The sequence below is a fragment of the Pseudopodoces humilis genome, chromosome 6 (genome assembly GCF_049639895.1).
Source record: "Pseudopodoces humilis isolate 2021_Gansu_Grassland_sample_001 chromosome 6, ASM4963989v1, whole genome shotgun sequence".
In the NCBI taxonomy this organism is placed as follows: domain Eukaryota; kingdom Metazoa; phylum Chordata; class Aves; order Passeriformes; family Paridae; genus Pseudopodoces; species Pseudopodoces humilis.
In genome coordinates this window covers 53,397,269-53,421,401 of record NC_142205.1, presented here as the reverse complement: position 1 = coordinate 53,421,401, position 24,133 = coordinate 53,397,269, and the positions used below count along the sequence as shown (strand labels likewise).

The 24,133-nt window shown below is 43.2% G+C and overlaps 2 protein-coding genes across 2 annotated transcripts in view; one reads left to right on the top strand and one right to left on the bottom strand.

Annotated features, from left to right (window-relative positions):
• The first annotated feature begins 84 nt into the window (after positions 1-84).
• On the top strand, positions 85-17,356 carry POLR2B (RNA polymerase II subunit B). The gene is made up of 25 exons (XM_005530298.3): positions 85-204; positions 395-467; positions 1,201-1,351; positions 2,837-2,949; positions 3,214-3,433; positions 4,351-4,509; positions 6,121-6,285; positions 6,806-7,002; positions 7,690-7,809; positions 8,205-8,391; positions 9,076-9,219; positions 9,468-9,607; positions 9,737-9,848; positions 10,304-10,458; positions 10,708-10,906; positions 11,022-11,190; positions 11,668-11,764; positions 12,808-12,902; positions 13,182-13,432; positions 13,519-13,608; positions 13,876-13,983; positions 14,472-14,585; positions 14,670-14,830; positions 16,023-16,218; positions 17,109-17,356. Exons 1-25 carry the CDS (start codon positions 186-188, stop codon positions 17,196-17,198), a joined length of 3,525 nt encoding a protein of 1,174 aa, XP_005530355.1. The 5' UTR covers positions 85-185; the 3' UTR covers positions 17,199-17,356.
• IGFBP7 (insulin like growth factor binding protein 7) overlaps positions 17,302-24,133 on the bottom strand; it is an 18,537-nt gene continuing 11,705 nt past the window's right edge. Inside the window, exons 6-9 of the mRNA XM_005530299.3 lie at positions 20,772-20,881; positions 19,389-19,505; positions 18,914-19,040; positions 17,302-17,537 (exon numbers count right to left, since the gene is read on the bottom strand). Of these exons, the coding sequence (XP_005530356.2) occupies positions 17,518-17,537; positions 18,914-19,040; positions 19,389-19,505; positions 20,772-20,881 (374 nt within the window). The 3' untranslated portion in view covers positions 17,302-17,517. The remainder of the gene's footprint in view (positions 17,538-18,913; positions 19,041-19,388; positions 19,506-20,771; positions 20,882-24,133) is intronic.

The following is a 24,133-nucleotide window of genomic DNA, read 5'->3' as shown; positions in this document are numbered from 1 at the left end:
CGCGGGGCGTGCGCGCCTGACGTCACGGGGAGCGCGGGCGCCTCGCGAGAGACGTTCGAGTGACGTCACGGGTCGCGCAGCCGCCGCCCCGTTGCCGGCCGCCCTCCCGCGCCTTGCTCCGCGCCGCTCCGCTTACTCTCGTTCTCGCTCGGCCGCCGCCGCCCGCGGCTCCTCCCGCCGCCACCATGTACGACGCGGACGAAGGTGAGGGGCTTTCCCTTTCTTTCTGCTCGCCTTTTCCTCCGTCCCGGCCAGGGGTGGCGCCGGGGCCCGCGGGAGCCGGGAGATGGGGGGGATGCGGTGGCATGTCCCGCGGGAGCCGGGGTGCCGGTACCAGGCCAGGGGGGACGCCGCGGTGGTCGGAGCCTAACTCACTCGTTGTGCTTCCCCGCAGATATGCAGTATGACGAAGACGATGACGAAATCACCCCCGACCTGTGGCAAGAAGCCTGCTGGATTGTTATTAGGTGAGCTGCTAAAACTCGCTGTCCTTACCCCTTCAACACATGTGCTCTGGGTCTTGCAGGTGACATCCAGCTTGCTCCCGGGAACACGTCTGGGAGCTGCAGGCTTGGTTGTGCTAAAGTGTGTGTTGCACGTTCAGAGCGGGAGGGCTTTTAGTAGAAACAAAGGGTTCTCAGCAGGGATTAAGAAACTCAGCACACACTTTTTTTCAGTGAAGAAAGAGGTGGTTTTGGTTCCATATCAAGCAGATGGTTTTGCCCACTAATCTCACAGATGATGCTGGCATTAGGAAGTCAGTATTTGGTTATTTTCACCGTTTTGGTGGTGGGTTTTTTTCTAGCAAAACACGAGTGTCCAGGACACTGCAGCTTAGAAAGTTAGTTAAAGCAAAGTAATTTACAGGTGTTATTGAAAAGTTGAGCTGAAGCCAGTTTCAGTAAGGTTTGTCATCACTTTTTTCTTCCAATTTAAGGGAAAATTAAGGCACTGACTGTGCATGCAGTCGTGGCTTAGCCAAGAGGTGGCAGCAAGTGTGTCACTCTAAAGTGCCTGTGTCTTTAGGCAGGGAGGGAATTGTTAAACATTTGTGAGGAGCATCTGTGTTTGAAACTCATGCCTTGGGTTAAGTGAGTGTTTTTGATTCTGCACTATATTTTTATTTGGTAATAAATGTATCTTAATTTTATTGATGTGTGAAGTGAATTAAATTTTCTTACTATCCTGCTCTTTTTTTAGCTCGTATTTTGATGAAAAGGGTTTAGTCAGGCAACAGTTGGATTCCTTTGATGAGTTTATTCAGATGTCTGTGCAGAGAATTGTTGAAGATGCTCCACCAATTGATTTACAAGCTGAAGCCCAGCATGCCTCAGGAGAAGTGGAAGAGCCAGTAAGTGAAGAACCTTGGCAGAGATTATGTGTTTTTACAATGCAAAGTAATTTTACAACAGTTTTATTCCACCCCTGTTCTTCTGTTTGAGTTGAGAATTGACCGAGAACAAGCGGCTGCTGCAGCTCATATTGTCAGTTTCTCTGCAAAACTGCATGGACAGAGATTTACTAGAGCAGGTCAGGTAGCCAAGAGCAAGCTGTGCTTTGGTGAGATTTTGATTTTTCAGCAGCTTTACCATGGCAAGAAAGGTTTATGGCCGGAAACTTCTCTCTTAGCTTTGATTCAGGTTAGGTCCAGGTTTTCGAAGGGTGCTGTTGTTCATCTTCTGTTGGCACCATGTTCTGAGGGGGACAGATTGTCTCAAGTTTGCAGCCTATGATGGCTCCTGTGCAATGAGGGTGCACTTCCTGCAGTGGCTTTGGTGCTTTCACCTTGTGTAGTCTGATCCCTGTTCCATAAGTGCTAATGGTGTTGAGCCATTGCCTTGCTGTCAGTCACTACCTTGACGCTTCCCTCTAGAGATTTAAAGGAACTTTGGGACACCAGAGCATTGAATTTGTTACACAGTTTTCCTGTTCCTTTGCATTTTTTTGCAAGCAAGCAACTATCCTGTAGAGAATAATTGAGGTGTCTTTTGGCTTCTTTGCTAGGCAAATGGTTCATAAACATTTAGCTCACTAATTCTTAATATTTCCTGTTATTCTGCATATACTATGGCAGAATTCTCTACTTGTGCAGTTCTGCAGCTGATGTTTGTCCTGTGCCTGGTCACAGTTCAGATCACAAGCATGGTTTGTGCTGGGCTTCTTTTTGCCCAAAAGCTGGTATTTTACTTTCTCAAATCACAGAGGTTAGCGTCTTATTCTCATTTATTAAAAGCAAGTTTTTAGGAATAGGTTTACAGATGAAAAAAGAAAACTCTCTTTTTCCTTTAGAGTCACAGACAATCTCTCACCACATTTAAAGATGCTAGACTAATTTAAGAAAATGTGTGTATTAGGAAAAACTTGATTTTTTTGTTTCTGTCTCCCTCTGCTTTTCAGTCTTAAATTTTGAAGGCAGTTTAGAGCACTTGAGAGGGTTTAGCAACCATGCTCAGAGCTAAGAATGATGGTAAACGTATTCTTAAGATTGCTTTAATGAGAACTTGGGAAATGGTACTGTATGTGGCTGTTAGTGCAAATCCAGGAAAAGGTGTTTCTTCACATAAGGATTCAGATTTTTCTTTGACTTACAAAACATTTGCCAGCAAGGATTTGCCACCTCCTGTTGTAGGGAGCTTTTGTCCATTTTAAAAATCAGATTGTTTTCCAAAAACTCAAGTCTTACTTTGTTTACTTATCCTATAGAATCTTCCTAGGAGCCCATGTTACCCAGCTTGTTGTGCTTTCATTTATTGGCTGTTCTTCTGCAGTAACAGTTCTGGTTGCTAATAGTAGAGATGTTTCTTCCATTACAAATAAATATACCCTTGTTTTCCAGCCCCGGTATCTGTTGAAGTTTGAACAAATCTATCTCTCCAAACCTACGCATTGGGAAAGAGATGGAGCACCCTCACCTATGATGCCAAATGAAGCCAGACTGAGAAACCTTACGTAAGAGCCAGCTCTGTGGTGGACAAACAGAAGGGAAAACTGTGTCTGCCTTATTAATGCATACCCTTTTACAATATAGCAGTGCCTTAAAAATGTAATAATTGCTGCATTGTTTAAAATTCCACGTCTGGTTGTTAAAGGGCGGTGATTGATGGTTTGGTAATGTTTAATACACCGGTGAGTGCTTGAATAGCTGCCTTCATTACTCGGGGTTGTACAGAAAGGTAGTAACTGTCAGATAACAGTGGTGTTTTTATTCCGTAGGTATTCTGCCCCCTTGTATGTGGATATAACCAAAACAGTTATTAAAGAAGGGGAGGACCAGTTGCAGACCCAGCATCAGAAAACCTTTATAGGAAAAATTCCTATCATGTTGCGTTCCACATACTGTTTGCTGAATGGCTTAACTGACCGTGATCTTTGTGAGCTGAACGAGTGTCCACTTGATCCTGGTGGCTACTTCATCATTAATGGATCAGAAAAAGTAAGGGATATACCTTGCACAGCTATCTTTACAGACACTGGAAGTTCTGTTATTTGTTGCCATATGTTTCGTTAGGAGCATAAACACTCTTCTTCCAGTGTACCAGAGGTACTGTGGGAGCTCCTGACCTTGCAGAAAGATGGGCTTTTAGTCATCTGTTATGGCTTTCTCAAGCCAAATTTTTGTCTTTGAGGCACATTTCCCATCTTCAGTTCTTCCCTTCTTCATTTTTGTGAACTGCTTTGTGTTTAGTGAACTGTTTGCCAGCAAGTGCTCTAGATATTTTTATTTCCTTTTCCAGTATTGCAGAGCAACATGCACTCTGATATGAGGCACTGCCTCACTCAGAGTGTCCTCCAGCTTGTTCACAGATGTATATATGCATTTTGTTTTAAGAATAGGTTCTTGCCTCCATTGCTACAGAAGCAGCTTCAGAAAATCATATCCACACCCTGTTAGTGCCTCACCAGTGAAACTGACATTATTTTCTAACTGATAACCTGGGCAAACACAGCAAAATAATTAGAATTTTATATTTCTTCTTGGGGGGAAGGAAAAATCTGGCTTTGATTGTTGAGCTGGCATTTAAATTTGCCTGTATAGTGTGTTGGCCTTGGAAAAACAGGTAATGAACTGCTTTCTTTATCAAAGTGAAATGTCTTGGCAAAGCCAGCAGTGTGGTAAGTAGTAACAGACAACAGTGTTCCCTGAGTTTCTTGGTTTGGCTATTCCATCTTAACTAGCTGTTTATTTCTTTTAAATCTGTATATTTAAAACATAGGGTTTGGCCAATTGCCTTCATGCTGTGCAGCACTCTAAAAGTTAAGGCACCTGAAGGAATAGTAGAAACAGTGTGAATGTTGCTTTCAGTATTCTCTTTGGTCAGTTATTTATTTGTCCTCTTGTTTCTAACACAGGTTCTGATTGCCCAGGAGAAAATGGCTACAAACACAGTGTATGTGTTTGCAAAGAAAGATTCGAAATATGCCTACACAGGAGAGTGTAGATCTTGTCTGGAAAATTCCTCTCGACCAACAAGTACTATATGGGTCAGCATGCTGGCCAGGGGTGGACAGGTATGGCTAGACAGTAATAACCCCAGAGACTGATTTAGGAGTTTTGTTACTGTCCTGTCTCTTTGTGTCATTTGCTTTTGAGAAGAAATTTCTTCTGATACTAAGCTGTAAAGAAGATAAAAGTCAACAAAAATTCGTTTGTCATATGTTATGCCTGTCTCTATAATAAGTAATTTGAGGAATGAATGAAGAATGAATCAATTTGTGGCAGGTTTTAGGGCAAGGGAAAAAAATAATTTTGAACTTACTGTACATGAGTTTTTAGAAAATTCAGATGAGCTGTGTCCTGTTTTTTCACAAAGAATAAGTAGAGGAGCAGGGACTCTCCCTTTACTGATGGCCAAGCTAGTATTGAGATGTGTCCTGACTGAACACTTGTGCTTGGGTTCTTTTTCCCCCTTGGACTGAGATTGATGAGAGAGAGGCAGTTTTTTCTTGTTCAGACTTGGTTGTTTATTCTTCTATTATATATATTACATTTATACAGGGTACAAGGAGCTATGTGCACTAAGATAGAAAGGTGCAAAATGGCTAACAAAGAACTTGTTCAAGGTCTTTTATATGACTACTTAACCAATTAACAAATGCCAAGTAAATTATTTTTTGTAGTGACCCAATGACCCAACACCTGTGTGGTGCACTGTGGCATTCTCTATCCAATCACCTACTACTACCCAAAAACCTCTAGAAGAAGGAAAAGAGACAACCCCCTAATTCTTCCATCTTGCCTATTTCTTAAACTAGCTTAAACCTTAAACTTTCTCACCCAGTGACTTAAGAAAACTCTCTAATTTACACACTCACATTTTCAGTTTCTCTACTTAACTTTAACAGTTGTCTCTATGTTGTTATGTGAAGTTCAGTGCTTTCTTGGATGTCAGACTTAGGCATCACAGATAAAGGTATAGATCTTGCATCTCTGACCCCAACAGAGATGTATTTTGCAGACCACATATTAATTAATATTTAACATCTAATTGTGCCATCTGTGAGGGGAAATAAGTGCTACTTGTAACTTCTAAAGCAAAAGGTGTCAGTACTCATTTAGTATTGCACTGATGTTTTGAAATTTTCCAAGAGCAACTTAAATAGAAGTTTTACAGTATTCTCACTCCTATTGTCTGGGGCACTCCTGGTTTCCTCTGCATCATACAACATTTCCTTCTGGAGAAGGGGAGCAGCTACTTGAATAATCACTTGCACAGTGGATTAGAAAAGCTGAGTTTAAGCCTGACAGAAGGAACACTGAAGGTGGATAGGGTTGGTCTTGGCACTGAGAGAAATGATGCATACAAGTGAACGAGTAGTATTTATTTTCCTTTACAGTTTAGCAGCCTTTGTTGCAGCAAAAACCTTACAAGTTTTCACAGACTTCTGAACTTTGAAATGTTTTTAAAATAAGAAGTCATTGCTGGAGTAAGGTTGCAGAGTAGCTCCTTAGTTGGCCTGCTGAGAAGCCATGTTTTCTTGTGGTGCTTGAATAAATATGCTAGTGTTTTATCATCCAACTCCAGAGAGGCACTTTCATTTAAAGGCAGAACGATTTTAGAGACTTTTATTGAAAGGCAGGATGATTTTAAGCCTAACCTGTGCTTTCCCCCGTCTTTGCAGGGTGCAAAGAAGAGTGCCATTGGTCAGCGCATTGTAGCAACTCTGCCTTATATCAAACAAGAGGTCCCCATCATCATTGTCTTCCGTGCACTTGGCTTTGTGTCTGACAGGGACATTCTAGAGCACATCATATATGATTTTGAAGACCCAGAAATGATGGAAATGGTAACATATATTAAATTATTTCCTGTTCTCATGTTTGGTGGTGTGTCAGTGTAGGTAGTCATCTCTTGAAGCGTTGTTCATTTTCCAGTTGTAATGTATTTAATATTTTTGTGGGTTCTGTATTAGAAATGTTGAAAGTTCTCTGCCTGAATACATTCTAATGAGTACATTAAGGGGACAGAGCACAGTGGAAATTTTTAAGAGTTAATATATATTTGGGAGTTAGGGTTTTCTGCTGTTGTTGACTTGTAAATCTGTTTACTTGTAAATCAAGTAAAATCTTGATTATACCTGAAACTGCATCAGACTTAGAATGAACTTGAATGAGAACTAATTTCTGAAGTTTAAACTATTTTTTGTATTCTTTCTGCATGCTTCATTGCTGTTTCCTAGTGCCAGAAAGACCTGGATGAACAATTAGCAGATCATGAAAATAATCATTAACAAACTACTGTGTAGTTTCCTTCAGCCCCAGCAGGCCCTGGTTGCCACAGGATTTTGCTGTATTTTTGTGCCTTAGGTCAAACCTTCTCTGGATGAAGCCTTTGTCATTCAGGAGCAAAATGTTGCCCTAAACTTCATTGGCTCAAGAGGTGCCAAGCCAGGTGTCACCAAAGAAAAGAGAATCAAGTATGCCAAAGAAGTCTTGCAGAAGGAAATGCTCCCACACGTTGGTGTCAGTGACTTCTGTGAAACCAAAAAGGCCTATTTTCTAGGGTATGTCAGAACTCTGTCTCACAGCTGCAAATGGATATTTTTTACTCATGTGTATGATTGGAACCTCAGTTGCCTGGATACTTTGTGATAAACCTTGGGGCACTGGTATATTTTTGAGGCTGAGAAAATGCAAATTCTGATAAACTAGGAAAAAAAATAGCAAAATGAGCCTCAAACACATTTTGAATCTTAATTTAAATATGATGATAGTGCTAAACTGACTTTTTTTATATCCAGTTGCATGGATAACATCTAGAAATTGATAACTAAGATATAGATAAGTGCTGATAAGCTGACTGTAATGTAAACCACTCTTTAAAACCAGTAGCACATTGTGTAGATCACTGCTTATTGGTATGCAGATGAACTGTAGCATCAGGAGACTTGTGATTTTTTACCTGATGGCATGTGCTTAAACAGTACAGGACAGATACTTAGCAAAGAGGCATGGTCATCATGATGTAAATATTTTCTTCTCTGTGTCCTTAACCTGAACTTTCTGTGGGTCATCCACCTCTAACGATGTGCTGAAGAAGTTTATTTTAGGACAGTGGTTACCTAAAGATCTCAAATGGACAGCCTTTAGGAAAGAGTTCACAGACTTATCTATGAAAACATGTAATCTTTGTTGTGAATGTCTGCTGTCAGTTTAAAACAAACTGGTTTCTGTTTTAAAACAAAAATTAGGTATATGGTTCATAGACTGTTGCTGGCAGCACTGGGAAGAAGAGAGCTGGATGACAGAGATCATTATGGCAACAAAAGACTGGATCTTGCTGGGCCACTCTTAGCTTTCCTGTTCCGAGGGTAACTATCACACACACATTTTTTCCATTTAATTTCATCTTTCATTGTCTCAATGGTAGAGGCATTGCCAACTCTGTGCTTCTAAATCAGACTAATTCTGTTGTGTCAGAGAGCCAGTCTTGGGCAACACAGCTTCTGTCTGATCATGACATTTTCATGGAATGGTTGAGTTTCCTATAACAGTGGGTGGCCAGCATTGACTTGTTTTGAAGCATATTTTGTGCATGCTTACAAACAGCTTCATTTGCTTTATTCCCCTCTGCCCCCTCACCCTGGTTTCAAATTATTTCTTTTCAGGAGGCCAGTGACTGTTTGTTTTTTTTTCAAATAGCCCCTGAGTAGGCTGAATTGCACAGCACTGTTTAATCAGATTTCTTGGTGTCTTTCTTCTACAGAATGTTCAAGAATTTGCTGAAGGAAGTGAGAATATATGCACAAAAGTTCATTGACAGAGGGAAAGATTTCAACTTGGAGTTGGCAATTAAAACAAGAATTATTTCAGATGGTTTGAAATATTCATTGGCAACTGGAAACTGGGGTGACCAGAAGAAAGCTCATCAGGCCAGAGCAGGAGTATCTCAGGTACAGTAAGGGCTTTGTCAGGTTTACAGTTCTTATGATAAAACAGTTCTCATGGAAGAGTTTAACATTGCTTAGCAGTGTGTTGTATGTTAAACAGAAATATTCTTAAAAGGAAATTTCCTTAGGTGACACAGACGTAGATCCAAATAGTTAGATCTTCATAGGTGTGTGATTTAGGGGTTTTTTTTGTCATGGTTTGTTTGCTTTGGCTATTGCATTCACTAAATAGTTGGTGTAACTCTTGTATAGATTTTTTTGTTAGATCATACACTTTTGTGTAAATTTCTAGTCCTAGGGAATTGTTCAGAACGATGGATTTCTTTCTTTTAAATACTTCGAGTGCTTTGCAGGCAGTTAAAAAAACTTGAGGGGCACCTTATAACATAAAAGTTATGTATTCCACAGCAAATGATGAGGGGCACTGATTTTATTAGCCCAGGGTCTTGCTGTGATAGAAGCATGCTCTAGAAACTTCTGCCACTAAAACACTAGTTAGAAGCTTGAGATTCTAGGGATACTGTGAGATGAGGCAAACTAAAAAGTGTAGCTAACAAGAATCAGAGCTGTTTTAGTTCTTGTTAAACACATAATTTCTAGAGGGCATTGATCCTTTGTGCTAGTGTGTCATGGTGCCTGTCAGCAACACACTTAAGAAGCTTTGACTGAACTCCTTCCTCCATGCAGGTGTTGAACCGCCTGACTTTTGCATCCACTCTTTCCCACCTGAGGCGCCTGAATTCTCCGATTGGGAGAGACGGAAAACTGGCCAAGCCGCGGCAGCTGCACAACACCCTGTGGGGAATGGTTTGCCCTGCTGAGACCCCTGAGGTAATGAAAGCAGGATTTGTATACTAACTGCCTTTCCCTCACAGTCCTTTTGCAGCCATGGCACTTATGATAATCCCTCGCACTTTTTTTTAATAATGCTGACACAAATATTTAGCTTTATAGCTAACTCAGTAGTTGAACACATGTTTTTTGTGTCCAGTTCCTTGAGGAGTTAAGTTTAAATTCTTTAACCTTCTTGGGGGAACCTCTTGATTTGAAAATGCAAGTTAACTTTGTCTTTCTGCTAGGGTCATGCAGTAGGACTTGTGAAGAACTTAGCCCTGATGGCTTACATTTCTGTGGGGTCTCAGCCATCCCCAATTCTGGAATTCTTGGAAGAGTGGAGTATGGAAAACCTAGAAGAAATATCTCCAGCAGCAATAGCTGAGTATGTGCACATAAAACACTTTAAACAGACTTTAGCTTTTTATCCCTAGAACAACATTTCTAGGGTTTGGGGTTATTTGGTGGGGTGGGATATTTTTAATTACTATTTGTTTGTGTTTCCCCTTTCTAGTGCTACCAAGATATTTGTCAATGGCTGCTGGGTAGGAATACACAAAGATCCAGAGCAGCTGATGAATACCCTAAGGAAGCTTCGTCGTCAGATGGACATCATTGTGTCAGAGGTATAAATCTTTACATCAAGAGTTCGGGTGTCCTTTTAGACAGAAGATAATGCCTTGATACTACTTTTCAAGTTTCAAGTAGCATTATTTGCAAGTCTCTTTCTCAATATGCTTCACGTTGGGTTTGTTTTGTGTTTTATTTGGGGGGGGTTGTATTTGGTGCTTTTTTTTTTAAATTTTTATTTTATGTTTGATTGCATATGGTTTGTTGCTTGGTTGTGGTGTTGATTATTTTAGGGGGGTTGTTTGTTTTTAAAGAGGATCCAGTTGAAAGACAAAAAGTTGAAAATAATCTTCTGAAACACTTCTGTTTGTAGGAGTGTTGGTTTGTTCTGTGCTTCTGACAGTGCCTGGAAAGTCTTTGCTTTAGGGAACTTGGTCATCCTGTCTTGTGTTCTGTGGTTCTGATTCCAAGCTGGGACTTTGTACTCATGGGGTACTGCTGTCTTGCCCAGGTCTCAATGATTAGAGATATTCGCGAGCGAGAAATCCGCATCTACACTGATGCAGGCAGAATTTGTCGGCCCCTTTTAATTGTAGAGAAACAGAAGTTGCTGCTGAAGAAAAGGCACATTGACCAACTGAAGGAACGAGAGTATAACAATTACAGGTGAGATACATTCCTGAAATTCAACTGAAGGTGTTGTTTTCCATCTTGGAAGCTGCGTGTTCCTTCTGGTTGGAGAGAGGAATGTTTAAAGCTTTGTGCAGCACAAAGATTCTTTCTCTGCCTGGTAGGTTAATCAGTTTTCTTAATCACACTGAGGCAGTGGTAGCAGTAATAAGCCAGGGAAGTCCTTGTTCTTGTCACTGCTGAAGAGACCCATTTTTGGTGTTAATTGAGTTATTGGTTGTTCAGTTGGCAGGATCTTGTGGCCAGTGGTGTAGTAGAGTACATTGACACCCTGGAAGAAGAGACTGTGATGCTGGCAATGACTCCAGATGACTTGCAAGAGAAAGGTGTGGCATACTGTTCGACATACACACACTGTGAGATTCACCCATCCATGATCCTGGGAGTGTGTGCATCTATTATCCCTTTCCCTGATCACAACCAGGTCAGTGCACCTCTGATGACGTCCTGCTTTTAAAGCTGATAGAAAACCCACAGGTGTGTGTGTGTGTAAAGAGCTCTATGTACTTAATTATCAGTTCTTCCCTTTATCTGTCTAGTCTCCCAGGAACACATACCAGTCTGCTATGGGTAAGCAGGCTATGGGAGTCTACATCACCAACTTCCATGTCCGTATGGATACGCTGGCACACGTGTTGTATTATCCCCAGAAGCCCCTGGTAACAACGCGCTCCATGGAGTACTTGAGGTTCAGAGAGTTACCAGCAGGTATGGTGTCAGTTCATGTTCATGGAACAAAAATACTACCTTTTTGTTTTGTTTCAAACACGTCACAAATGGTGTGTGTAGAGTACCTGAACATTTAGCAAATGTGTGCAATTTAAGAAATAAGTATAGGTTAAGTGTTAGCTTGTTTGTAGCTGGACACCTGGACTGCAAAAAATTTGTTGGTAGTGTTGAAGCTGACACTATCTTATCCAAAAAAATCTGCTAAAATCTAACTGAAAAAATGCATTTTCTTTATTGATGTTTGGTAGGTTTTTCACAAGGGGTCACTCTTGACTCTCTTTCCTACCCAGAGTTGCATCTGCTGATACTGTATGTTTCTGTGTGTGGGATGTAGAGATTTTATCTGAGAAAGGGTAGAAAAGCTTCGCTGTAGAGAGTACAGCCTACTTTGAGATAAAATAGTGTCTGTCTGGGCATGTGTGCATTCTTTCAAAATATTTTCTCTGCATATTGTAGGTATCAACTCGATTGTAGCCATTGCATCATACACAGGCTATAACCAGGAAGACTCTGTCATTATGAACCGTTCTGCTGTTGACAGAGGCTTTTTCAGGTAAGACTTTGTAAATTTTTTAATTGCTTGGAATTTTAAAAAAAAAGCTATACTGAGTTGTCCAGAGGCTCAAGAAGAGTTCATTTTATGCTGGAAGATGCCATTCTCCAAATCTTTTGAACTTGAGAAGCTTTTTAATTTTTTTTTTTTTTAATGAGGATGGAGGGAGCAACACAATGAAAATAAGTGAATCCTAGCAAAACACTTTGAAACCTGACTGCTCACTTTGTCTTCTTGATCTTCCATTTTGATCTTTATTCTGTTTAGGGTCCTTTGAATCACAGTTTAATGAAAAAACATTTGGACTCTTCCATGGTGTATTTTCATATAACTCTTGCCAGTTTCCAGAACAATGTTGCATCATTTTAGCATAGTCCTGTCTTTATTAGTGAGACAGTTGCTACCAGTAAGGATTGGAATGTTCCTCTCCTTAGAAGGAGCTGCTGTTGGCACAGCTGGTGGCTGATGTGACTTCATGCATTATAGTATCTGAATGCACTTCGATGTGCTGGCAACTGAGGCAGCAAACAAAAACCCTTAAAGCACTAGAAAGAACCTTATATAAATTGAAAGTTTTTCACTGCAGCTCAGTTGTACTGAATGTGGCACTGCAGGGTAGCAGTAGAAGCCTAAAAATGTCTGCAAAATTGCGTGCATAAGGAGGAAGGTAATATGAGAATGATAAGTTGTAGATGTGAATAATCATTAGGAATAATAACTACTTCTGAGGTGTCGAGCAAATACAAAAGTCTTTGCACTCCATCAAAAATTAGCATGTTATCTTAGGTACTTTGGCAGTATCTACAAAGTGACCATCATAATGCCTTCTGAAACTTTTTTGTTTGGTGGGTTGTTTTTTTGTTTTCCCCTCCTCAGTGAAGGTCAGATTAACAGGAAATCAGAGGAAAGGTTGTGTGGCATGCACACATTATTTGCATTTGATTGTCATTAGTAACAGTAGCCATAATATGTGAAAATGAGATACACAGATGGGGGAAAATGATGCTGGTTTCACTGGAGAAGACTTTATAACTTTGTTTCAGGTCTGTGTTCTATCGCTCATACAAAGAGCAGGAGTCTAAGAAAGGGTATGACCAAGAGGAAGTTTTTGAAAAGCCTACACGTGAAACTTGCCAAGGTAAGTTAAAGGGGTGTATGAAGACTTCGGTTTTTAAATTAAGGTTTTGTGGGCAAGGTAGTTAATGTTGAACTGATTCAGTCTTCATTTTGGGATATATTGATACAGACATTTCTGTATTTTATAGAAATTACCATATCAGTTAAGATATTTGCATTAGGTATTTTAGCAGTTGCCTGAAGTTGCAAGCAGACTTGCTGAATTATTGCAGAACATCAAGAGTCAGTATGTTGAAAAATTTGTGAGTCTACTTTTTTTGTTCCTTTTTCCCCCCGCAAGGTATGAGACACGCAATCTATGACAAACTTGACGATGATGGTTTGATAGCCCCTGGGGTACGTGTGTCTGGGGATGATGTCATCATTGGCAAAACAGTCACACTGCCAGAAAATGAAGATGAGCTGGAAAGCACCAACAGACGCTTCACCAAGAGAGACTGCAGCACCTTCCTGCGGACCAGTGAGACTGGGATTGTAGATCAGGTCATGGTAACCCTGAACCAGGAAGGATACAAATTCTGCAAGATCAGGGTGAGTGCTGGCATTCGTGCTTTCTGCTTTAATAATCTTTGGTCTGTATTCAAGTTACCAGTTGCATGTTTTCCTGTGGCTTACAGGTACGTTCTGTAAGAATTCCACAAATTGGAGATAAATTCGCTAGCAGACACGGTCAGAAAGGAACCTGTGGTATCCAGTACAGGCAAGAGGTAGTCATTTCTTTTTTCTCTTCTGAAGATTTTACCTGTGATGATCTTAGCATTGGAACTGTTCTTAAGTGAATTGTTTGTGAAATATCTACTCAGGTGTAACGTTAACTTAAATGTAGCTAAAATATTTTTAGAAGGGGACGCAGCTGCTTCTTACATATTTCAATGTCTTTTAAATCCTTTAAAAGACTTACTTTGGATCCAGGCACATACTTTTCCTAAACATGGTGTTCTGGAAAGAATTCACTGTGTGTTTCCCTGCTCTAGGATATGCCCTTCACGTGTGAAGGCATCACACCTGATATCATTATCAACCCCCACGCTATCCCTTCCCGCATGACCATTGGTCACTTGATTGAGTGTCTTCAGGGCAAGGTATGAACAGTCTTCTATACTGCATGTCTGAGCAATATGAATTAAAATTCGGTGGTGATAGTTGTTTGCTTTGAGATTTTTTTGATTTTGTTTTTGGTTTTTTTTTGTAAAGGTAAACACTATCTAGTAGGTGTTAATTCACTTAAAAATGTGTCTCCAGTTACTTGATAGCAAAAGGAGGTTTCTTAGGGAGGATGTACAGTCCTGTAAATTTCATCCAGAATATCAGGCCCTACTTACAGTGTACTTTCTCATCTGTTGCTTTTGTTCCAGACATTTCCCCCTGACCTAGAAAAAGGAGTAGCAAAATTGTTTATAGTGTGTATTTTTAACAATATGTGGCAGATAAACACAGTGAGATAGGGTACTACTATTGGCATGGAATCTCAAATTCCAGTATTAAGACTTACAACTGTTTGAAACAGCTAAATATGGTCTAACCAGTCCTTCAGAAACCTGACAAACTTTTCCAAATCTCTTCTCTGTAGGTGTCTGCAAACAAGGGAGAAATTGGTGATGCTACACCTTTTAACGATGCTGTCAATGTGCAAAAGATTTCGAACCTTCTGTCAGATTATGGCTATCATCTAAGAGGAAATGAGGTATAACAAAGTATCAATTCAGTGTAATTTTTTTAATATACATTTGATGGGTAATAAGGCTTATGATTGCATTGACTTCTTCAGGTCCTCTACAATGGCTTCACTGGTCGAAAAATCACCTCCCAGATCTTCATTGGTCCTACCTATTACCAGCGCTTGAAGCACATGGTGGATGACAAAATCCATTCCCGTGCACGAGGGCCAATCCAGATCCTTAACAGACAGCCCATGGAAGGCAGATCTCGGTAAGGATCCCTGTTAGTTTCTATATGGTGTTTTTTTCTTCTGTCCAGTTTTTAGCCCTGAACAAGTAGCTTCAGCTTTGCAGCTTAATGAGCTCACCCCAAATAGCCACCTATTTTTTCATGTGTTTGGCTAAAGATCTTGTATTGGTTGCAGGTGCCAAGGTTTTGGTAGCAGGAGGGACTGCTGGGGTGGCCTCTCTGAGAAAGGACCAGGGCTTGCCCCATGCTGGACACAAGCCACTTACAGCTGGCCCTAGCAGCCCCAGTGCTGGCCAGAGCTCAGCCCAGCAGCTGTGCAGGTTGCACCTCTGTGAGAATATATTTAAGAAAGGGTAAAAGATGCTGTGCAGCAACTGTGAGAGAGGAGTGAGGAAATGCAACAGGAACTGCCCTACAGCCTGTGGAAAGCCCACGCTGGAGCAGGCTCCTGGTAGGAAGTATGGTCTGTTAGGGACTCCTGCTGCTGCAGTCTGTTCCTGAAGGATTGTACCCCGTAGGAAGGGCCCATGCTGAAACAGTTTGTGAAGGACTATCCCATGGAAGGGGCCACATGCTGGAGCAGGAAAAAGTTGTGAGGAGGAAGGAGCAGCTAAGAGGAGCTGTGGTGCACTGACTGCAATGCCCATTCTCCCAGTCATCACAGGGAGGGGAGGAAGGAGTTGGGAATGAAGGAGTGAAGTAACCCTGGGAAGAAGGTTGAGGAAGTGAACTTTATAGTTTTGTCTTTATTTCTTATCATCCTTCTCCATTTCTAGTGAGTGATAAACTCATTTTCCCCATGCTGAGTCTGTTTTGTCTGTAATAGTAATTGATAAGCATGGTTTTATCTCCACTCATGAGCTTTTCGGTCTTACTTTCTCCCCATGCCTTGTTCAGAGGGTGGGGACCAGAGAGCTGTTTGGTGGACATCTGGCAGACAGCCAAGGTTAAACCCACCACAAATCAGCAGAGGATGATTTAATCATACACTTAATTTTGCTGTATGGTTGTGCTGTGGCTGTCAGACACTAGCTGTAGAAATGCTCATCAGCAGTTATTAATTACTGTTTTCACAGTTTTATTCTGTGGTGTTAGAGGAAAATTAATGCACAGCTTTCCTCCTGCCTTGTGAAACAGATACTTGTTCCACCAACAAGAACTGATTATTTTGTCAGTAAACTCAAAAGTTGAGAGGTTTTTCTCTTCCTTTTAGTGATGGTGGCCTTCGCTTTGGAGAAATGGAACGAGATTGCCAGATTGCTCATGGAGCAGCCCAGTTCTTGAGAGAAAGATTGTTTGAAGCTTCAGACCCATACCAGGTCCATGTGTGTAACCTCTGTGGAATCATGGCAATTGCAAACACGAGGACTCACACCTACGAATGCCGCGGATGCCGTAATAAAACTCAGGTACGTGTGGTTTTCATCAGCCATTGTTTCTCCTTGTGGGCAGGAGGAAATGCCACTTGAGTGAAGCAGGAGGATAGGGAAGTAAATATTTAAAGAAGCACCAGAACAATTGCTATTTTAGTTTCATAACTGTTTTAAGTGTTTATAGCGTTGTAGTCAATTTGGATGCTTCCTTATTAATTTTACAGTGTTGGCTTGTCACTTGGCAGGAAATGCTGTTCAAGTGTTGTACAGTGCAGAGTTTTCAGAGATTTTAAATGCTCAAGAGCTTATTTTTAGAAGTAAAACTCAGAATCACAGGAATTTAGAGGCATCGCCCTTGTGACTGTCCCATGAAGATATTTATGCTTGCAGAGCTGGGTCCCTGCGGGAGGTCTTTTGTGTTGCACTTTGGTGGGGGTTTTTTAATCTAATAAAAGCTTTGCAGTGCATGCTTGGTTACAGAAGTATGTCAAGGGACAGAGGTGGCAGAGATAAAAACAGTTGCCTTGAACAGGCTTGTTTTTGTGCCACGGACTAACAGCTGCGCTTAACAGTGGCACTGGGGTTACAGAGTGATGTGTGCTGGAGACCTTACCTGCATTTATGCACTTCAGGCACACTCTGCTGTGCACATGTTCTGTGTTAAATGGCTCTTGTTTGGGATCAGATACCTTGGCTTCATTTTTACATTAAAAATGTGTTCTGGAGAGCTGCTGTGTAGCTCCTACAGACAGTCTCAGCTTCCTTCTTGGTTTGGTACTGTCTGTGAGCAATTCTTGTTGAATGCTTTCATGCATAGCTCCAGGTTTGCTTTTAAGCCAAAAACTCAACAAGTTATTTGTGTAGAGGATGGTGGAAGCTGATGCTTTATGAGTGTTTATCACAAGACTTTTGAAATCTCTTTCCAGATATCTTTGGTTCGAATGCCCTATGCCTGCAAACTCCTCTTCCAAGAACTGATGTCTATGAGTATTGCGCCTCGTATGATGAGTGTTTAGCCTTAAAAGGGCTTTTTTTAAAAATTTTGAGACTCAAGTGCTCAAGTTTTGTTTCATTTTGTATACATTGCATTCAAAATTACAGTTTTACTCATCTGCTGTGTGCTGTTCAAAAGTATGTTTATTTTCTGTAAATAGAATTAAAATTTGTAATTGAACTTGTGAATCTATTTGTGTATCTGTGAAAGAAGTGTGCAAGCAAATTAGGACTCAAAGAAAAAGGGAGTTAAGAGGGACTGATTAGTCAGCTAGAAAAAGCCAGAGCTTGCAGCTTTCCAAAAAACTAATTTAAAACTGTGCGTAAGTGAAAGTCCTCACATCACAGCTCTGCACCATCATCTGTGGAAAAACAAAAACATGTTACACTCTGTCCTCTCCCACGGGGGAATATCGCAACTTTGCCAATAGCTTTGGGATCTCTTGGCTGACAGTGAGAGCTGACCCCTTCTTCCTTCCTGCCTTCTTTCCTTCCTTCCCTGCTACAGGGGGGTGATAATAGACACGTTTTTCTGTGCTGAGATCACCTGGACATGGCACACAGACTCTCACAGTGTTGCTATGATGTCTGACAGTTCGTTCCATTAACTTTATATCCGTTTCCTTTAAGGTGGCAGTCTACATTTGCTTATCATAGCTCCAGATGCCTTAGAGCTTTCCTACAGCTGAAAAGAACCAGCTGTAACATGTGCTGGGTGTGTGTAGGAAACAAACTGAAGCACTGCAACCTCACAGTAGTTACTGTGAGGGAGGGAGCGAACATTTTCTGTTCTGGGCTATAAGCAAGCTGTTCATGGCACAACTCAGTAAAACTCAATTTCATTCACATCCATAAATAAGATGTTTGAAAAGGGATTAGAGACTACCTTAAAACCATTAACAAAGTTCCTGTGCATTATATTTGGATTCATTGTAAGCTCTCTTTTCAGTGCCTAGTGCTGCTAATGTTCTTCTAAGGGAAGTATTTTAGCTCTTCACAGACATAAGGACACAAAAAGTCAAGACTCTGTAGTTTGGATAGAGCTAGCAGGGATTAAAACTAAGGATTGCGTCCAATAGGGGATTTGGGCAGCACAGTATTCTCTAGCCTGGTGCTTTATTCCCTGTCCCTCTGCCTCTAGCAGGGTTCCAGTTACTGTTCTGGCTCTCCAGATTTATTTCTAAGCATACAATGTGGCTGTGGTACTGAGCCATCCTCTGCAGCTGGGATGAGGGTGGCTGATTTGCCACCAGCTTTGCACACAGCCTAGTAAAGAGGATGTGCTGTGGCAAATCTCTGAGGTTTCACATCCCAGCATGCAGAGAACATGGCAGGAACTGGAATGTCTGCTGTGCCAATACTGCCAGGAGAAAGGAAGAGGTTTGAAAGCATCCAAACAACACTGAAAGGATGATACAAATGTAGGGCTGGAAACCCACTGGAAGTTGCTCTAAAAAAAACCCAGAAGGTGCCTCTTAATTTTAATTTGATATTTCCAGTACTTTACAGCATGTGGGGGGTTATTTGACAATCCCTTGAGAACTCTAGCAGCTAAAATTTGCTGGAATGTTTTGTCAAATGCAAAAAACTGCTTCTTAAACTGATATTTCTAGTGGGGGGAGAAGGCTTGTGGGTTTTGGGTTTTTTTTGAAAGCATTAAACAGGGGTGATCCTTTGTACAGATAACAATAAGCTGTTAGGGGAGAGAGCTGCTGGGTCTTCAGCCACACTTACCAACCTTTGGTCAGGGCTATTTCATGCAGAGTTTCCACAACGTGGATTTTTGCAGAAGCTGTTGCCTCTCCTTTGGCATTTGATGCGTGGCATTCATATTCCCCAGCATCCTCTTTGCTCAGAGGAGATATCTAAGGGAAGAAACACACCCCATTTCCCCAGTGAGCATCTTGTGCTCTGGTAGAGGTGATTATGTTTTCAGGTATCTTATAGAACTTCAAACCCTGTTCTCCCCTCTGTTCCCCCTCTGATTTTGTGAGTGGTATGCGCACTTCTGCTGCATGCCAGACAGAGGAAGGGTGCATGCACCAGGTAAGACTGGAACCAGCAGCCACCCACATCCTTTAACTCACACAGGTTGTTTTCCTCTAAATGCCCTGTCTGTTGCCATTTGTCTCCTGTACTGTTCTTTGTTCATGAGCAGTTTGCAAACTGCACTCTGCTGTCTGTTCAGCTCTGGGCATACACACAGTACTCACCAGCACCCAGCCAGTTACTTCGTGTTTCTCAGGGCCCCCACGGGTCTGGATAGCCAAGTTCTCCCGGTCCCCAGGCAGAAGCTCCATCCTTTGGACACCGTACTGTCCTCGAATTATCTAAACAGAGGGGCAGGAATGGGTAAGAACTTTGGGGCTTACTTTGCTGCAACTGCATGCTGAACTATACCTGCACACAGATCAACATTAGATACACATGAATGTGTTTTGTGCAGCAGCAGAGTATTTCTAGTGTCAGAGTTTCACCTCATCCTCAGTGTAGTGCAGCCACACCACCCCAGTGCCTCAGTCCTGAGGCTGTGTTCCCCTCCCCTCAGCAGCAACAGAGTGGCCTGGTTTTCTGGTACGGATGGTGCTGGGCAGTGGGGTGTGCCAACGTGCCCTGTGCTGATCTGGCCTCACAGAACTTGTGTGTTCACAGGGTGTGTTCAGCCCTGCCTGTTTCTGCTGCAGCAAAGCAGGCAGTCCCTCCTGGTAGGCACAGCGTCGATGTGAAAGCAGCACTGCAGTCTTTCCCCAGTATCTGAGCCCGGAGCTCAGCACGGGATAAGTGGTGCTCAGCCCTTGTTACCACCAGGTCAAACAGTCTCTCTGCCATGAGGAAGAGGCATGAAAAGCAGAATAGCACTGACAGTCAGTGTAAACTCAGCATCTATTCATAAACAAGCAGAACATGCTGCGTGAGTCAACAAGCCCACACTGTATGCTCACCTGACAGTCAGCTCTTGAACCCCTATGAATAAAGCTTGCTGTCTTACAGCAAATTTTAGGCCAATCTAGATTTTTTCTCCATAGTATCCTTAAGTAGTAAAGTTTTGGCTTAATTTTAAGACCCTTCACAAGTGTGCACAAACCTGTGGCACTTGAGGAGGCTGCAGGAGCCATGCAGTGGCTCTCAGCCCTGCGGCCACGATCCTCTCCATTCAACACTGGTCCCCGTCCTAAGCCAGATGTTACCAGTGCTGCCAAAATCAACATGCTGCTGGCTACTGGAGCTAAATGACTGCCCCATGTGGTTCCTGTTCCCGACGTGGGCGATGTCTAGCCACCTCGGAGTCACTGCTGCCAGCAGGGTGAAGGTGAAGGCAGGTCAAGGGACATTCCCTACATGCTCTGAATATCAGGCGCTACCAAGAGAAACACGAGTCCTGTCCTGCCTTGGGATCAAAAAGAGTTTATTTTCTAAATAATGTCTAAAAACTAAGCAAAACCAGATGTTTGTGGGTGGACAGAACAGCAGAGATGAGAGAACTCATCAAAGAGGTGTGTTCCTACACAGGGATCTGCTATGGCCTTTGTGCTTATCAGGCACTTTCAGCCACCTCAGGTTTGCTGCGCTGTGAGAGCTCCTAGCAGGGCCCTTACCTTGTTCCAGATGAGGACAGGGGTTGGGATGCCAATGACTTCACAGCTCAAGTAGATTTGTGCTCCTGTCACATTCCAGATGTCCTTAGGAGGAGTCACAATGGAAGGTCCTGCAAAAAGGGAGAAAAGCAGGTAAATACAAGCCTGCCTCCATGTTAAGCCTTTTAAGAGGGAGCCAGTCACGGTTTTGAGGATGAGGTGAAGGTGATCCCTGCTAGGAGCAAAGTTCACTGGACTGATCCCACATCACAACACTTCTCTCTAAAGTGGCACATGCACCCAGCCTTGAGCTATCCAGACGGATGGGCTCTTGTCCCAGATGAAAACTCAAGTGTTGAGCAGTTCAGGTGATGAGTCCTCCTCCTTGCAAGGTTGAGGTTAGAAGTAAAATACTGTTTGTATTCTGTTATCTCAGGGTCTGAGCAGAACTGTACCAACTGCTGGCTCTGCTTACCATGCAGTCACCAAGTCAGCTGGCAGGGAGGAAAGGACCCCCAGGAGACAGGGTGCATCCCACTCACTCTATCACACCATGAAGAGCTTGCCCAAATTTGAAGCATCATTTCTCCCAGCGTGATTTCAATCCCATCACTGTGGGCTAGCAGAACTCAATGTTATGCTGCTCTGTTTCACCTGTGTGCAATGCTCAGCCAAAGAAGGCTGGCTGAGTGGTGGCAGAGCTCTCTGTGGGCAAGATCTGGGAAGGGAGTAGGTGAATGCAGAGCTCCATTTTACTCCAGAGAGCTCCAATTCCTGGTTAAATAGAGAGTTGCTTCTAAAGCAGATCAGAGCAGGGTTGTTTTGCAGATCTGGCTGGAGATGTTTATCCCTCAGGCTGGGAAATGCTGGAGACATAACCCATATCCCAGGACGGGAAGAAAGGCCTTTTCTGTTCAATCCCTCTTTAGCGAGGCTGTTTTGCAAAACGCAGCTATTAATTCCCTGCAACAGGAAGTGCAGACCAAAGGAGCACAGAATGTTTATTTCCAGTTATTGATAGCTTTAAGAACACCACAAACAGCTTTCCCCCTTCTGAAGATGCAGGCAGTAGCAGGAAACTTAAGCTCCCATTACGCTCCATCAGGAGAAGGCATTTCCTATGCAGACAGGTACTCTAGAGCCAGCCTGACAGAAGCTCCTGGCTTTACTGGCTCACAGACCACACACCGCTCATTCCCAGCCCCATCAAAGAGGGGCAGATATGGATCCTGATGCTCCTTATGGAGTCCTGAATCTGCACTAATTTCAGCCCTGCATGTGCACTCTACCCTGCAGCCCCGTTTCAAATGCATCCCACTGCACCAACATCTTCCAGCAGAAAGCTGGTGTTTTCTTCTTCCTCATGATCTGGGGGCAGATCCACACTGGTATCACCAGCCAAAAGGTATCAGCCTTGCTTCTGTTTTAGCCCAAGAGATGCTGAGGCGGTTCCCTGCTCCTGAGCAGCTGGTGCAAACCCAGAGAAGTGTTTGCTCTTCTCTTTCAAGACTCCTCTCTCCAGGAATGACTGTACACAGCCTGCTGGTGGGAAGCTGCTAAGAGACCAGGGGTGCCTGCACTCAACATTCTCTGTTACAGAATTATCCCAGCTCTGATTTTTAACAGGAAGCAGCTGTGGTGAAGCAGAAAAGTTTTATGTGTGGCCCTGGGCAATGGTTGAAACCACACCTAATATTCAGCACGGGCTGGTTTCCTGGCAGACACCACAGCCCAGGTGCTCCTCATCTGCAGAGTCTCAGCTAAGAGGATTTAAGCAGTGTTTCAACACCCTGCTGAGTACCCCACAGTGGCCAGCCCAGGACATTGCCATCCCCAGGATGGGGCCAACTCAGGTCACACACTGTGCTCCCCTTACCCAGTGCAGCATTTCCTGCACAGCCCAGCTGTTCTTTTTCTGCTGTCCCTTAAACAATAGGGATAATAAGGCACTTGGAAGCTCTGATGTGACACAATGTCCCCAGGCAGCTCGGCTGGACCCATGCTCTGTGTGAAACCTCAGCTGACATGCACCCAGCAAATCCTGCTGCTGCTGCCATTATTCTGTTGTCCAGCCCTCCACTTGCAAATTGGCTTTCCTAAAGCAGAGCTTGGGACTTGTCCCTGGCTGGCAGGGCTATGTCTGCCCCTGTATGACACCATCCTATCACTGGGGCTCTTCCATGAGGCAGGAAAAACACAAGTGCCCCTCATCTCTCACCTCAGAAAAGGACAGATCCTGACTCTGACATTAAAAGCCAGGTGGATTTTAAGGCACTGTCATGCTGTTCCAGGATCCAGCTCAATTCTCCCGTTTGGGAACTGGCAGCATTCAGCACACCACTAAATCCCCTGCCTGAGGTGTCTCAGTCTTGGTTACTGCTGAGTTTCCCTCTGTGCCAAGGGTTCAGACACCCACTTGCCCTGCCAGGATGAACAGGTCGCATCATGATTTTTCAGCAGCAATTGCTGTCAGGGGAAAAGAGGCAAGGAATTTCTACCCACCTCCTGGGTGAGGAGAAATTGTTTATCTTCTTGGACAGGAGAATTGCCTGCACAGCTTCACAGCAAAGTCCTGTCTGGCTTGGCACAGCAGCCACAGCACAGTGAGAGCTTGGCTGTTACAAGCTAGTCCTGAGCTTGGGATGTACATCCTGATCCAACCAGGCAGAACATGACGTTCTACATTGGCTGCAAAATGAGCTGGAAGCATCCACAGGCCTCTGCCTGTATCTGACACAGCTCTGAGACCAGGAGGGAATGCACGTCCTGAGAGATGCAGCAAGTGTCATGGGAAAAGTCACTGTGCTCTCTGTGGACATTTGACTTAAATCCACACAGCCAAAACTCTAGAGCTGGGCTTCTTCCGCCACTAAAAATAAATGAGAAAGGCCAAGAAGTCATCAGATTTAAAGTCAAATCACAACTGGCCACAGCAGTAGCTAAACTCTCACCACAGTGAGCTGACACCCAGGTGCATGGCAGCCACCCTGCTTGCTGCCTGTGCTGGTCCCACTCACGTTCCCTCCCACAGTCCCCCAAAGTGGACAGACATGGACAGATGATACGGCAACTTGACACAACAGGAGAGGCAGGGGATGGTGGAGCCTTGCATGCACTTCGGAAGATGTGAGGACATTCCCTCCTCCGAGTGCCCCTCTTGCTCCAGGAGTTCTTCTGAAGGGAGCAAAGCCAGGACTGGAAACAAACCCACCTTGAACAGAGCAAATGTCTTGATTCTTGCCAGCAAGGAGCCCCCCACCCTCATCCTACAGCCTGCACCTAGGAGTCCTTGCTGCTCTGCTGGCAGCACTGCCCACAGAGGGAATGGTTTCTCCCTCAGCTTCCTTCAGGCTGAGGACCTGAGGGCTGCACCTGTACATAAA

What these genes read in the sequence shown, in the direction of transcription:
- POLR2B (XM_005530298.3), top strand. An exon ending in TGCTGGCCAGGGGTGGACAG is followed by an intron (nt 4,510 to 6,120) that starts GTATGGCTAGAC and finishes CCGTCTTTGCAG; the next exon opens with GGTGCAAAGAAGAGTGCCAT. An exon ending in CGAGAGTATAACAATTACAG is followed by an intron (nt 10,459 to 10,707) that starts GTGAGATACATT and finishes TTGGTTGTTCAG; the next exon opens with TTGGCAGGATCTTGTGGCCA.